The sequence below is a fragment of the Bidens hawaiensis genome, unplaced genomic scaffold, assembly GCF_021521415.1.
Source record: "Bidens hawaiensis isolate Kalapana, Puna unplaced genomic scaffold, B.hawaiensis_p1.1 tig00010600_1, whole genome shotgun sequence".
NCBI classification, from domain to species: domain Eukaryota; kingdom Viridiplantae; phylum Streptophyta; class Magnoliopsida; order Asterales; family Asteraceae; genus Bidens; species Bidens hawaiensis.
The window spans coordinates 553,998-570,019 of NW_027491813.1; the positions used below are offsets into that span (position 1 = coordinate 553,998).

The following is a 16,022-nucleotide window of genomic DNA, read 5'->3' on the forward strand; positions in this document are numbered from 1 at the left end:
GAAGCCTTAATTTGGTTATCAAGCCACTCTTTTCTGTGTGTTATATGAACGGAAGCACCCGAGTCAAAGAGCCACTTACCTTCGCGTTTAACTTTACCTGCGAAGTTGTCTGTCAGAGATGTTTGTCCAGAGCCCTTGTCTCCGAACATGGTTAAAATTTGCTGATATTGTTCGTTACTTAAGCCCGGTAACGGGCTTTCTTCAACACAAGCTGCCTTGGGGTTGGCCTTCTCGGTTTTCCCTTTCCCGGGCCACCAGTCTAGGTATCCGATGAGCTTGAAACACCCTTCACGTTTATGCACATCTTTGTTGCGAAAATTACAGTGACCTTCCTTTTCACCTTTCTCCCCTTTCGTGTTCTTTCACAACCCTTTGTTTGAACCGCCAATAACACCTTCACATTTAACATGTGTATGAAACACGGCGGTGTTATCCATGTCGACTTTATTTCCATCGGAAACTGCCCTCTGCTACTCGTCTTCGGAAACAAAGCGAAAAGCTTCCCTTAATGAAGGAACGAGTTTCATGGAGAGGATTTGCGTTCGTATGGTGGAATAGTCACTGTCGAGACCAAGGAGTAATTCATACAGTTTTTCTTTGTCTCTTAATTCCCCAATACTTTTACTAATACCACACTTGCAGCCGCCACACGAGCACTTTGGCATAGAAAAGACAGACCTGATCTCATCCCAGATCACTCTTAGTCTCGTGTAGTAAGCCGAAACTAAGGTTCCATCTTGCTTCGTGACGCCTAGGAGTTGTTTGAGCTCATAAGCCCTTGGTGCACTTTCCTTCCTAAAACGTTCCCTTAGGTCGATCCAGATTTCTTCAGCCGTGGCTGCGTATCTCACGCTACCCTTATCTCTTTCTCCATGGTAGTGGTGAGCCACCCCTTTATCATGGTGTCACACCGAAGCCATTCCATGTGATTCAAATCATTATTCTCGGGCTTCTTCATTGAACCATCAACAAAACCTGTCTTGTTTTTGGCAAACAAGATGTTCTCTCTATCTCTTGAAACCAATCAAGGCAGTTGTTGCCATTCCAAAGATCATTCACTTGCATTTGTCTTGGATAATCCGATGGATGTAGATAATAGGGAGAGCCATGATCAATGCTCTGGTCTTGCTTCTGATTTTTGGATGCTGCCACTGATTCTTCGTCTCCGGCCATGATTCAGTCGAAGGATGATATTAGGGTTTTGAGGTTTAGGTCGATTAGTGTAGGAACCCGCTCTCATACCATATAATCTGGTTTGTTATGTTATTGATCATTACAAGAATCAACCAAGTTTAAATAGAATACAAAAGTATGGAACGTAGCACAATCAAAGGCTGAATTTTAAGAGGGGTAAAGGGAAAGAAATATGGGTCAATAATTGGTAAAATACTTTCCCACAATATAACTGGGTATATGAATATATGTAGCTATCTGTTCACCATATTTTGGTGTATTTGTAATTAAATTTTCATATTACGTCGATGCTTTAATTTGTAGTCATTTTAGCAACTATATAGAGCATGACATATAATATATACTCTTTGATACACAACAGAAAGAGGTAATTACAACTAGGGATGGCAGTGAAGCCCAAACTCGATGGGAAAACCCGATACCCGACATAGTCGGCACGGGTAATACCCGACCCATTAGAGTTTGGGATTAGTTTTGAAATTTTTTCATGGGTTTGAGACGGGTTTGGGATTTGTAATATACCCGATTACCCGATAACATTGACCCATTTACCTGATTGCATACCCGATATACTCGACATAACTTTTTATATATGTTATATATATTAATGTTCAAACCATTGAGAAAGACAAAAAGAAAGAATAATCTTAACCTGCATAATGCTGATTATATAAATCCATCTCATATTGTAACCATGTAGCTTGCGTTTACCCATTTTCGTTTCCTTAGTTAGCAAATTCTAATCTATCTAATTCCATTATTATGGTTTACTTAAGATATGGTGTTAGTTTTCTTCTAATATTTGTATGTGCCCGTGTTTGTCTGTGAATGGTGTGTTAAAGCTTTTAGATTTTAACAAAACCCGTTAAGAAAACCGAAACCTGACGGGTAATTGCTGATTAATACCTGACGGAATTGGGACGGATTAGGGATTACCTAAACCCGACCGATTGCCATCCGTAATTACAACTAAGGAAATTAACAACATTTCAAATATTTCACGAATATTTAGATTGACAAGTTCTTTTGGAAAGTCATCGACGGATGATATCTTTGGTAAAGTCACCAACAAATTTGTCACAAATTGAGATGATCTTTGTAGTTGATTTTCTCTCTGATCTCCTAGATCCAAGTTCGTCACAATATTCTTCACCGTGAATATTGACTTCACAAGTCCATCAATATAGATAGTATAAAGAAATCTATGATTTATTACCAATAATCTGTTTGTAAGTCATATTGACGGATCAAACAACAAACAACTTGTGACGTACCGAGATCTCAGATCTTGTTTGGGTTTCTTATTTACCCGAAATCGAAAATTAGAGAGGGAGATGAGAGATTTGGTGAATGGATAAGTAGATAATATGGAAAAAAAGGTTATTTGTGCATGAGTATGCTCCACCACCTTATATAGGTGAGAGCATATCATGCACTCATCCATTAAATGGGCCCAAATGGGCTTTTGTTTACATGGCTTTTAGCCCAAACATACAACACATACCGACAAGCTAACTAAAATACAACGGTAATAGAACAAGTAAATACAAAAGACTAATTAACAAAACGGGGCCTTACAATCTCCCTCTAGTCTTTAGTATTTAATCCATTAGCTCTTTTCTTTAGTCGATTTCATAATCAAAGTCATCTTCGCAGTTGTATAGTTGATTATCAACAAGATAGCGTACAAACTTGTTGAATTTCTCAACTATGTCTTCAGTCTTGTCGCGACGGACGTCTTCAACGGTTTCTAGTGACGAGTTGTACAGCTTCAGAAGATCTTCTGTAACACCGCGTCTTCTACCCTCTTTAATATAAGCCTAAATGTACTAACTTAGAAAGTTCAGAGACTAAAAATGAAAATTCTGGAAATCTCCTCCCGTCGCGGTACGCGACGGGATAACAATCAAACCCATCGCGTAGCGCGATGGGGTTGCTAAGTCAGTGGACACGTGTCCAACGACGTGTCAACACGTGGCACGTTGTGACAAGCCACGTGTCACCACCGCATAAGGCGGCGTATTATTGCGGCGCCGCGGTACGCGACGGGTCCTAAGGAACCCATCGTGTACCGCGATGGGAACGAAAATTGGCTATAAAAGGGGGGGTGACGAGCATGAGCTCAAATCATCCCAAAAAAAACACCTTCCTTTACACACACATAGCATTGGAAAGCGTGCCCTATCGCCATAGCAAGCCGACGTGCTGTTTTCTCATAATACGTGCAAGAAACGAAGTTGGAATTAAGCTAGCAATCACATAAGCGAGTAGATCAAGTCCTGCCTTATCGTGTTATCATTCTAAGCATCCAATCTAAGGTAGGATTTATGTTTAAGTTATTTGAATTATAGCTTAGACTATCAATCGAGGCTATGGCCTTTAACCTTGATCGTATTTTACAAACATTCATTCACAATCAAGTTTTCATAAACGTTACTTCATGACGAAGTAATGTTAAACGAAAGATATATTTTGACGGGCATGTAGTAACTGTAAGGGGGATATCACTAGTAGTAAGTTTCTTGCCTAAGGAAAAGTAATTCGCATAAATCCCAATCAACCGAGGGACCCGTTTACTTACCTGGAGAAACTTACCAACGTGATAGAACCTATTAGGCCAAAGCATGCTATATCAAACGTCACATAAAACAAGTGTTTTCATTCACAATCAAAGATAAACGATTTCAAGGTTAAGCTTACAATCATAGCTTAACATCATTCAAAACATTCATACGAACCTATTTATGTAGGTGAAATATCATTCACAGTCAATCAATCAATCAATCGAGGTTTACAACACCGAAAGTACAGGTGAATACGTCAACCTTTTCAATCAGTCAAAACATATTATACTCAATGAGACGAACGGGTGTTTGTCTTAGCGAGTCAATCAATGTCTACATGAGATCATGCAATCTCTAAAACTTTATAATACAAAGTAGAAAATAAAGTCAACTCAGACCGAATACACATTTGTCTGGATCCAAACATAACCGTTCAGCCTAATCATTCTAAGGCTACGTAGTCGCGGGCTAATGGTCATAACTAGTCTCCCAGTAAGGGCTACGTGGCTCGGGAACAATTGTGTGTGTAGGGCAGTGGTACATAGACTAGAAGTAGAAATGCTTCTGCTGAGCTTGTAGAGAAAACTATATTTGTATTATATTGTCATTCAAATGTTTTATTGAGTCATACGTGTTCACCAGCATATAGCTGACGTATTTTTCCAACCCATTGCAAGTAATTAAGCATAAGTAGCATTAACAAGGATTGGAGTCTTATTGAAGATAGAAGCGCGTACAAGATGGCTCCGTTTTTGATATAAAATCCTTGTAATATGAAAACATATCTTTTGTAAACCAATACTCGGGTATTTAATTCTCAAGTAAATTTTCAGTGTAAATTAATCTTATATTCAACCTAAAGTCTTCCGCTAAAATTAACCCATAAACTCTGATATATTTACAGGTACCAACTTGTGGTCACACGCCTAGGCCCTAAGTCGGGGTGTGACTGGTTGGTATCAGAGCCATCGGTTTCAGCGAATTAGGTATTAAACATTAGTACCTAGGCTTTAATCATTATTATCATCGTTATTACTATCCGTAGGGATAAAATAGGATTGGTAAACCTCCTATCCCTAACCTAACTAAAGTGCAGATGTCTTATATTTACTACTTTGGTCGTAGACACCGAGTAGCCATACGATCAGTACCGACAATCATTCACGAACCATCCGATATGGAAAGCTGCAATAGTTACTGCACTAGCGTTTTCAATCGTGATCAACAAATCAATCCGGTGTTACCGTACGGGAGCCAACCAGTGTATCTCCCAGGCAGTCAACAATGTCCAATCGAAATATCAGACAATACTGAGGACAACTTTCCCCAGTATTACCCCTCCAACATTCCAACATACCATCCTTCCGAGGAACAGGAGGTGCAGAGTAAAATCAAACAAGAAACTGAATCGAAGTCATCAAGCTGGATGAATTGTCACTCAGATCAAAGAAGATGGCAATTCGGATCAACACCATTGGGTTATCAACATCAGATCCCACCGACCACTGCTGAACCAAGTCGGAAACCAAAAATGAGGGTTACGATGCCCCATGAAAAGATAACATTTCAAGCACCAATCAAGAATCCTTATGAATCCGAGGAAGATCCCGAGGAAGAGGAGGATTCAAAGGAAGAAGATGAGGAGAATCAATATCCTTATTTTCCATCTTATAAGGGATCAATACCATCGATCTCCCAGCAAGCAAAAGAGATTCGGGAGGAGGAAAATCTCATCGAGGAGTTTTACACCAACAATATCCCTGATGAAGAAATGCATGCATACGTTGCTAACCCGCATCTCTATCCACAAGAGAATGCTTATCTCTTTCCAGCCGCATCCGCACCAACGGGATATCCGAACCCGCCAAATTCAGTAATAGACGAGCTGAGAAACGAGAAAATGGACAAAAAGAGAATAGGGAGAAAGATTGCCAAGAAATGTGACAAGATGAAAAATCTTGTTACAAAATGGATTAAGGATTAGAAATCATAGCTATGTACTGTTGTAGTTGTTGTGATCTTTTTCTTGTAAGATAAATAAATGTAATATAAAGTGTGTCTTTTCTAAAATTTTGTTTTATTCATGTAACAGCATGTCTAAAGCAAATAGTAATCAAGAAACTCAAATAAACAATAAAGGAAAGACAATCGAAGAAATCATGCAAGAAAAAGTAACTGCGGAAAATATACATGCCATACCACAAAATTATGTGCTTGGTATCCATGATCTAATAAAAGAGGCCGTGAATCCAATCTATGAAATATTGAAGAATGATCAAAGTCGTACCGCCTCGCATTCTAACAAAAGATCAAGTCGAAGTAAGAGCGAATCTGCTACTTCGAAAAGCGAATCAAAGAAAGAATCTAAAAAGGAATCGGAAAAGAAAGAAAGTAAGAAAGAGAAAGAACCGAAAAAGAAAGAAACTAGTGATGAAAGCTCCACTGCTGAAAACAATCTCCATGAGAAAACGAAGAAATTAAAGATACATGAAGGTTGTGATTTCAAGGTCTTCAAAGTTTATAACCCCAAAGAGTTCCACTGGGATAAGGGAGCGATACATACCCTCCGATGGTCTGAGGAAATGAAATCGATTGTACTAATAAGCAAGTGTACAGAAAGCGAGAAGGTGCAATATACCTCCCAGATGTTCAAGGGGGAGGCACTAGAGTGGTGGAATACCCTGATTGGAATCAAGGGTAGAGATAATTTATACAATCTAGACTGGGCAACATTAAAAGCTATGGTAATGAAGAAGTTATGTCCGATTAATGAAATGGATCAGATTCAAACCAAGCTGTGGAACCACAAGGTTGTGGGAACCAATCTCAAGGAATATAACACCAAGTTTCTTGAGTATTGTAGAATCGTACCTCACTTGGTCACTCCTGAAGTCAATAAAGTGACGCGCTATATTTACCGGTTGCCAATAGAAATCCGTGACTTAGGCCGTTCACATATGCCATCCACGACGGAGTCTGCTATGGAGTTGGTCGGATACCTGATAGATGGGATGCTTAGGAACCGTGATGAGAGGAAAAAGGATGATGGAAAAACGAGTGTGGGTGGAAATATGAGGAAACTAGAAAATAAAAGAGAGGGGGGATTTGTGTATAGACACCCCATTTGCAAGACATGTGGTAGGAGACACTTTGGAAGATGTCTTAGACCAAACAACTCGGTTACATGTAATTTTTGCAAAAGACCAGGTCATGTGGAAGCAAATTACACAAGAAAAACAGTGGAATGTTTCGTATGTGGAGAGAAGGGACATTATAGTAATGAGTGTCCGAAGAAGAAACCAACAACGATGACGGTTGGTGCAAGTGGCAGCGATGCGAGGACCGATGCCAAGAAGGGAAACGCTCGTGTCTTTATGTTAGACACCCAGAAAGCAGCTGATATACCGGACGTGATCACCGGTACGTTTCCTATAAATAATGTTTATGCTAGAGTTCTATTTGACTCAGGTGCAAACCAAAGCTTTATAGATTATAAATTGTGTAGTCTATTAAATGAGCCCTTAGTTAAATTAGATAAACATTATGAAGTCGAGACTGCTGATGGTAATGTAAGTAGAATAAACGAGGCTTTAGATAATGCCACAATTTCTTTAGCCAATCACGTCATACCTGTCCGATTGTTACCCATGACATTAGCAGGTTTTGATGTAGTTTTAGGTATGGACTGGTTATCGTTTAATCAAGCCCGTATTCTATGTAACGATAGAGCCATCGACATTCGAACACCCAATAACAAAACCATTCGTATAACCGGAGATAAAGAAGGAGGAAAGGTAGGAATAATTTCTAAGATCAAAGCAAGTCATTGCATAGGTAAAGGATGCCTCGCATTCATAGCCTATGTAACCAAAGAACCCGAACCAAAGAAGATGGAGGAAGTGCCAATCATGTCCGAATTTCAAGATGCATTTCCTGATGAGCTACCAGGAGCCCCGCCTGATCGAGAAGTAGAATTTAAGATCGACCTCGTGCCAGGAACATCACCAATTGCCAAATCACCTTATCGTCTAGCACCAACAGAAATGAAGGAGCTGAAGAAACAGTTAGATGAATTGTTAAAGAAAGGATTTATACGACAGAGTTCGTCACCATGGGGAGCTCCAATTTTGTTCGTAAAGAAGAAGGACGGATCAATGAGGATGTGTATAGACTACCAATAACTGAACAAGGTCATGATCAAGAACAAATATCCATTACCAAGAATTGACGACTTGTTTGATCAGCTTCAAGGAGCAAGTTGTTTTTCCAAAATTGACTTAAGATCGGGTTACCATCAATTGAAGGTGAAAGAAGAAGATATACCAAACACAACCTTTAGAACCCGGTACAGACATTATGAGTTCACCGTTATGCCTTTTGGACTCACTAATCCTCCGGTAGCTTTTATGGATATGATGAATCAGATTTGTAAACCATATCTAGACAAGTTTGTTATTGTTTTCATCGATGACATCCTTGTTTATTCAAAATCCAAAGACGATCACCAAGTTCATCTTAAGATCATACTTGAAACCCTAAGGAATGAGAAATTATACGCCAAATTCTCAAAATGTGAATTTTTGTTATCCGAAGTACAATTTCTTGGTCATGTTATAAATGAGAAGGGTATTCAAGTAGACCCAGCAAAGATTGAGGCTATAACCAAATGGGAGAAACCCAAGACACCGACTAGTCCGAAGTTTTCTAGGCTTAGCCGGATACTATAGAAGATTCATTCAAGACTTCTATCGAATAGCTGTCCCATTAACTTCACTTACAAGGAAAGTAGTTAAGTTTGAATGGGGACCGAAGCAAGAGGAAGCATTCGAAACACTAAAACAAAAGTTAACTAATGCACCGATTCTGGCTTTGCCAGAAGGGCTAGAAAACTTTATCATTTACTGTGAAGCTTCGCATACGGGAATGGGAAGTGTTTTGATGCAAGGAAAGAAAGTGATTGTGTGACACCCGGTAAATTCCCAATCCCTTAAACCAGGTAATCAACCTAAATATTAGGTAATTATGTTATGTGCGCCCTGCGCGAGCGCGCCATGTTAAGAATCAGCGCGTGCATTTGTTATGTGCGCCCTGCGCGAGCGCGCCATGTTAAGAATCAGCGCGTGCATTTGTTATGTGCGCCCTGCGCGAGCACGCCATGTTAAGAACCAGCGTGGGCATATGTTATATGCGCCATACGCGAATGTTTTGGCTTTATGTTTTCATGTACCTTAACGTTATGTTGTCTAATGGGTTGACCATCCCGCATGATGCTAAGGCGGGTGCATCCTAAATCGTTTATGCGCGTGCGGAAGGGAACTAACCTCCCCGCATGGCGGGAACATTGAGAGCTAGTTTGTCTGAAGCTCCAAGATGGAATTGACTTCAACATGACTGATCACTATGTTGAAATACCAAGACCACCTGGAGAATCTACAAATGAAACTCAATGTCCCTAACTGCGAGAAGGTTACGCACCTACCCGCAGCAAAGAAATATCCTTCACGCAGAAAGCTATGCGCACAAAGTAATACGCGCAGAACACTTAGTCTATTCTCCAGACGTAAGGAGATTACTCCCGCCCAAAAGGAAACAGTAGCGTGTTTCAGAGATTTTCCACTTTTTACTGTACACTGACAAAAGTACCTGAAAAAGCACACTGTAACACGAAAAGTCAACTGTCAGCCACCCTATTCTCACCAACCCCAGACCTGCATGTCCTGACCAAATCAAAATCAAAATCTTTTATCCACTACTCCACTTTTAAATAAATAATAATAATTTCCATACTTTATCATCATTACACCTAGATATGAAAAGATTACAATCCCCTAAAGCAAGGGATTGTGTTCCCTTGAGTTTGCCTATAAATATGTAACCTAAATTATCACCCAAGCACACTTCAAACTTCTCTCTTAAGAACTGCAAACTTGCACTAAACATCTCCCAAGCATCCGTTATTTTCAATTCCGTTCCAGTTACTAGACCTTCAATTCAAAGGCCAACACCAAGAAAACCCGAATCTCGATTAATCCCTTAACAAGAACCTCAGGTGAGTCTCACAGCCCCTATTCTCGCTGTTTTCACTGTTTTTAAACTGTTTTCGGGGCGAGGGACACGTACTTAAATAATGTTTTATCATGGTATACTTACAAGCTATGCAAGCGATTATGTGTTTAAATTATATTTCATGATGAGCAATGCGAACGGTTATCTAAGGTTTTCGATGTATGTGCGCTAGAACTCGAGTAAGTGATCACTTTACCATTGGAACTCTAAGGGTAGGGACTGCTGGTTTGATCCGCCCACTCGTAGGGGTCGCACCTCTTACACAGACGAGTGCCTAGTATGGTCATGGGGCAGTACTATGGGTTTGAGCCCGCTCGTAGAGGTCGCTCCTCTTACGCAGACGAGCGCCTTGTTTTCCGGCACAACGTCAGCGCGTAACCCGCGGGACGGTATTATTCGCTCGTAGTGGCAGCGCCACTTACACAGACGAGCACGATTTTTCAGAAGTGTCCGCGCGTAACCCGCGGGACAGTATTACTTGTTTCGCCCGTAGTGGCAGCGCCACTTACACAGACGAGCACAGTTCCCAGAAATGTTCGCGCGTAACCCGCGGAACGATTTTATCAGAATATGTTGATAGAACTATGTTTTACCAAGCATGTGTTTTAATGATGCTATCAGAATTATGTTTCAGAATGATTTTTATCAAGATTATGATGCAATACGATTTATCAAGTTACTAAAACTTGTGAACTCACTCAGTTTATACTGATTCAAATGTTTTTACGTGTCTTTCAGGAGATAACTAGGTAGCGCATGGAGTCACACTTAGAGCACCTCACGCTGAACATCTAAAACTAGCTTTTTGGAAGATTTTAGTTCTATCCCTTCGATGCGCGTGGTTGTTCCCGCCGCGCAAGGGGATATGGCATGGAAATCTTCAACAGTTTTTATACTTGGATGTTTTTATGTAATTTTTAAACAATGTAATGTATTTGTATTAAACATTTCATGCGCAATGAAAATCTTTGAATGTTTGCAATGGCCCGTGCTTAATTATCAATCCCCACTCGCGCGCGCCCGGCTGTTTCCGCCGCTAAGGGCCGGGTGTGACAGATTGGTATCAGAGCACTGGTTATAGCGAACTAGGAAAAGAAGTTTTAACCTAGACTATAACCGTTGGGGAATCGCATGAAATATTTTTTTTTTTTTTCAAAGAAAATATTTTCAAAAGAAACTATACACACACTTAGGAACACGGGTCACACAGTGTCTAGTAAATAAAGATAAAGAACATTATGTGCTCAGAGTACATGCGCTAAGTTTAATATATTTTCACTCTTTTAAAGCGAGAATGCCTCCAACCAGAGCCAAGGGAATTACCATGACACCCGAGGAACTCGCGGAAATAATCGCGCAGGCGATTGCGACACATGAGGCCAGCAAGGCCGAATCAAGTCAGGGTCGTCAGAACGAGACCCCAGAACCCGATTCAGGAGCCTTGGACAAAGGGTGCTCCTATAAGACATTTATGGCCTGTAGGCCTTGGCCATTCAAGGGTACCGAAGGGGCCATTGGGCTCTACAACTGGATTGACAAGATGGAGACAGTTCTCTCCATTAGCAGATGTAGTGAGAACCAGAAGGTTCTTTACGCGACATGCATGTTCCAAGAAGCAGCTTCGTCTTGGTGGAAACTTCAAGTGAAGACTTTGGGGCGAGAAGTTGCTCTTCACAAGACCTGGGAAGAACTGAAGGAAATGATGATGAGAAAGTTCTGCTCTCGCGCATAAATCCAGAGTCTGCAGCAGGAATTCTGGAACCACACAATGGTAGGAACGGATATCGACGCCTACAACAACCGGTTCAACGAGCTTTGCCAGTTGGTGCCAGACATGGCAAACACGGAGGAAAAGAAGATCGAGAGGTATATCTTTGGGTTACCTCCTGTTGTTAGGGTTCCGCTCAACGCCGCAGCGCCTCCAACCTTTGATGAGGCGGTAGCGCGGGCCATCACCCTTACAAGGGATACGGTCCGTTCGGGTATGTTAACTACGCGCGGAATCGAGCAGCGAACCTCTGATCCCAAGAGGAAGTGGAACTCTCACCACCGAGGGTCCGACTCCAAGCAGCCACCGTTCAAGAAGCAGGAAAGCGCAAGGGTTTACGCGATCCAAGCCGCGGAGCCATCAAGGAAAGGATACAGCGGGCCTTACCCATGGTGCAACAAATGCAAGTTTCACCACGAGGGTGAATGCGCGAGCGTCACGTGCGCCAAATGTAACAGGCCAGGGCACAAGACGGTGAATTGCCGTGCTAAAGAAGCTGGAGCCAGTGACAACTGCTACGCATGCGGAAAGCCAGGGCATTTCAGTCGGGATTGCCCGCAAAGGGGAAACCAAGCTCGCGGGAGAGCTTTTGTGATCGGCGCGGGTGAAGCTAAAGAAGAGCCGAATGTGGTAACCGGTACGTTTTTGCTTAACGGCCATTTTGCATCTGTCTTATTTGATACTGGCGCTGACCTAAGTTTTATATCTGCTGAGTTTAAAAACTCCCTAGGCCTAGCAACCAGTAGGCTAGACACGCCTTATACTATAGAACTAGCCAATGGTAGGCAGTTATGCGCGAACGAAAGAACTGAACAATGTGTAATAGTCATGGGAGGTCACGGGTTCAACATTAACTTGTTGCCAATAGACTTGGGAAGTTTTGACATTGTGATAGGAATGGATTGGTTAGTCGAGAACCACGCGGAAGTTATTTGCCATGAGAAGCAGGTTCGGGTCCCACTGTTGAACGGAGAAACCTTGGTGATTCAAGGGGAAAGAAGGGGAGTTGCGACGCAACTAATTTCGTGCCTAAAGGCGCGTAAGTGCCTAAGGAAAGGGTGCTACGCCTTCCTGGCGCATGTCGTAGAGAAGAAAGGAGATGAGCGAAGAATTGAAGACTTACCAGTAGTGCGCGAATTTCCAGAAGTTTTTCCTGAAGATTTGCCCGGATTGCCGCAGCCGCGACAAGTAGAATTTCGTATTGATTTAGTCCCAGGAGCTGCGCCAGTAGCTCGAGCGCCTTATCGATTAGCTCCATCTGAGATGCAAGAGCTATCCAATCAGTTACAGGAACTATTGGATAAGGGTTTCATACGCCCAAGCTTTTCACCTTGGGGAGCTCCAGTACTGTTTGTTAAGAAGAAGGATGGTTCGTTCAGAATGTGTATTGACTACAGGGAGCTGAATAAGCTGACAGTCAAAAATCGGTACCTCTTACCGAGGATTGACGACTTATTTGACCAGTTGCAAGGATCCAGTTATTATTCGAAGATAGATCTACGGTCAGGATACCACCAACTCAGGGTCCATGAGGAAGATGTGCCGAAAACAGCCTTCCGAACTAGATACGGCCATTATGAGTTCTTAGTGATGCCTTTCGGGCTAACTAATGCGCCGGCTGTATTCATGGATCTGATGAACCGCGTGTGCAAACCATACTTGGACAAGTTTGTGATTGTGTTTATAGATGATATTCTGATTTACTCTCGGACCAAGGCCGAGCATGAGCAACACCTGAGATTGATTTTGGAATTGTTGAGGAAAGAAAAGTTGTATGCGAAGTTTTCCAAATGTGAGTTTTGGCTTAGAGAAGTTCATTTTCTCGGTCACGTTGTAAACGAGAAAGGAATACACGTTGATCCTTCCAAAGTCAAGGCCATCGAAAACTGGGAAGCGCCAAAAACCCCAACTGAGGTGAGGCAAATCCTAGGACTAGCTGGCTACTATCGACGCTTCATTGAGAACTTCTCCAAGATAGCCCTACCACTGACCGCGCTAACTCAGAAAGACAAGAAGTTTGTTTGGGGCGAAAATCAGGAAACAGCATTTCAAATGTTGAAACAGAAGTTATGTAGTGCGCCAATTTTGTCTCTGCCCGAGGGGACGGATGACATCGTCGTTTACTGCGACGCTTCACATCAGGGACTCGGATGTGTCCTTATGCAGCGAGACAAAGTCATAGCGTATGCCTCGCGCCAACTCAAGACCAATGAAAAGAACTACACAACGCATGATCTGGAACTTGGAGCGGTTGTCTTCGCGCTAAAGATTTGGCGCCATTACCTCTATGGTACAAAGTGTGTAATCTTTACGGATCACAAGAGCCTTCAACATATATTTGATCAAAAGGATTTAAACATGAGGCAACGAAGATGGGTGGAGTTGTTGAATGATTATGATTGTGAAATTAAGTACCACCCTGGAAAGGCGAATGTGGTGGCAGACGCGCTAAGTAGGAAGGAGCGAATAAAAACGCTGCGAGTCAAGGCTCTAAGGTTGACCATTCACGCAGATCTCCCTACCCGCATCCGAGACGCTCAGCAAGAAGCCTTGAAACCAGAGTTTGCTAAAAACGAATCCCTTGGGGGTATGATTAAGAATTTGGAACTTAAGAACGGCAATCTATATTTCGCTAACCGCATATGGGTCCCTCTCAAGGGAGGATTGCGTGAGCGAGTATTAAACGAGGCTCACAAGACGCGGTATTCCGTACATCCTGGCGCAGACAAGATGTACCAAGATGTTAAAGCGCTGTATTGGTGGCCCAATCTTAAAGGCGCCATCGCGACGTATGTCAGTAAGTGCCTGACGTGTTCAAAAGTAAAGGCTGAATATCAGAAGCCGTCGGGGTTACTTCAGCAGCCAGAAATTCCCATGTGGAAGTGGGAACAAATCTCTATGGACTTCATCACCAAACTGCCAAGGACACCTGGGGGTTATGACACGATCTGGGTTATTGTAGATCGGCTAACTAAGTCAGCGCACTTCCTGCCGATCAAGGAAACCGATAAGATGGAAAAGTTAGCCCGATTGTATATTCGAGAAGTAGTTTCAAAACATGGGGTCCCAGTGTCCATCATTTCTGATAGAGATAGTCGGTTCACCTCAGGATTTTGGAGATCGTTACAAGGAGCTCTAGGTACTCGCCTTGATATGAGTACAGCTTATCATCCTCAAACGGATGGGCAAAGCGAGCGAACAATCCAGACATTGGAAGATATGCTACGCGCGTGCGCAATCGATTTCGGAGGTAGCTGGGATACTCATCTCCCATTGGTTGAATTTTCTTACAACACCAGTTATCACACAAGCCTCAAGGCTGCGCCGTTTGAAGCTTTGTATGGGCGCAAGTGTAGATCCCCACTGTGCTGGGCTGAAGTGGGTGACAAGCAAATGACTGGTCCAGAATTGATCCAAGAAACAACAGACAAGATTTTTCAGATACGGGATCGCCTTAAGACAGCGCGCGACAGACAGAAGAGCTACGCAGATGTGCGAAGGAAACCGTTGGAGTTTCAAGTAGGGGATAGAGTACTTTTGAAAGTCTCTCCATGGAAAGGAGTCCCCCGTTTCGGCAAGCGAGGAAAGTTGAATCCACGCTACATTGGACCATTTGAGATCCTGGAAAGGATCGGTCCGGTTGCTTATAAACTCCGTTTACCCGCCGAACTCAGTGGAGTTCATGATACGTTTCATGTGTCCAACCTCAAAAAGTGTTTATCTGATGAAACGTTGATTTTACCGTTGGAAGAGATTCACATCGACAAACAACTGCACTTCGTAGAAGAGCCTATAGCCGTAACCGATTGGAAAGAACAAAAGTTGCGCAGAAGCAGAATCAAGTTAGTAAAGGTTCAATGGAACTCGAGGCGTGGGCCTGAATTCACTTGGGAAAGAGAAGACAAGATGCGCATGAAATACCCACACCTCTTTCAGAGCATGGCTTCTGCCAGCAACGTCTCCTAAATTTCGGGACGAAATTCGCTTAACAGGGGGAGAATGTGACACCCGGTAAATTCCCAATCCCTTAAACCAGGTAATCAACCTAAATATTAGGTAATTATGTTATGTGAGCCCTGCGCGAGCGTGCCATGTTAAGAATCAGCGCGTGCATTTGTTATGTGCGCCCTGCGCGAGCGCGCCATGTTAAGAATCAGCGCGTGCATTTGTTATGTGCGCCCTGCGCGAGCACGCCATGTTAAGAACCAGCGTGGGCATATGTTATATGCGCCATACGCGAATGTTTTGGCTTTATGTTTTCATGTACCTTAACGTTATGTTGTCTAATGGGTTGACCATCCCGCATGATGCTAAGGCGGGTGCATCCTAAATCGTTTATGCGCGTGCGGAAGGGAACTAACCTCCCCGCATGGCGGGAACATTGAGAGCTAGTTTGTCTGAAGCTCCAAGATGGAATTGACTTCAACATG

General features: G+C 42.5%; 1 protein-coding gene across 1 annotated transcript; it reads right to left on the reverse strand.

The window, feature by feature from the left end:
• Window positions 1-470: 470 nt before the first annotated feature.
• On the reverse strand, window positions 471-1,173 carry LOC143535762 (uncharacterized). Its single transcript, XM_077029926.1, has 2 exons — window positions 996-1,173; window positions 471-892 (listed from the first exon to the last, which is right to left on the reverse strand). The coding sequence occupies exons 1-2, from the start codon at window positions 1,171-1,173 to the stop codon at window positions 471-473; spliced, it is 600 nt and encodes a 199-aa protein (XP_076886041.1).
• Between the last annotated feature and the right edge of the window lie 14,849 nt (window positions 1,174-16,022).

Excerpts from the sequence above, each read along its gene's own strand:
- LOC143535762 (XM_077029926.1), bottom strand. The coding sequence starts at position 1,173 with ATGGCCGGAGACGAAGAATCAGTGGCAGCATCCAAAAATCAGAAGCAA. Across the intron at positions 893-995 it reads AGAGATAGAGAGAACATCTT|GGGTGGCTCACCACTACCAT; the intron begins GTTTGCCAAAAA and ends ACCATGATAAAG.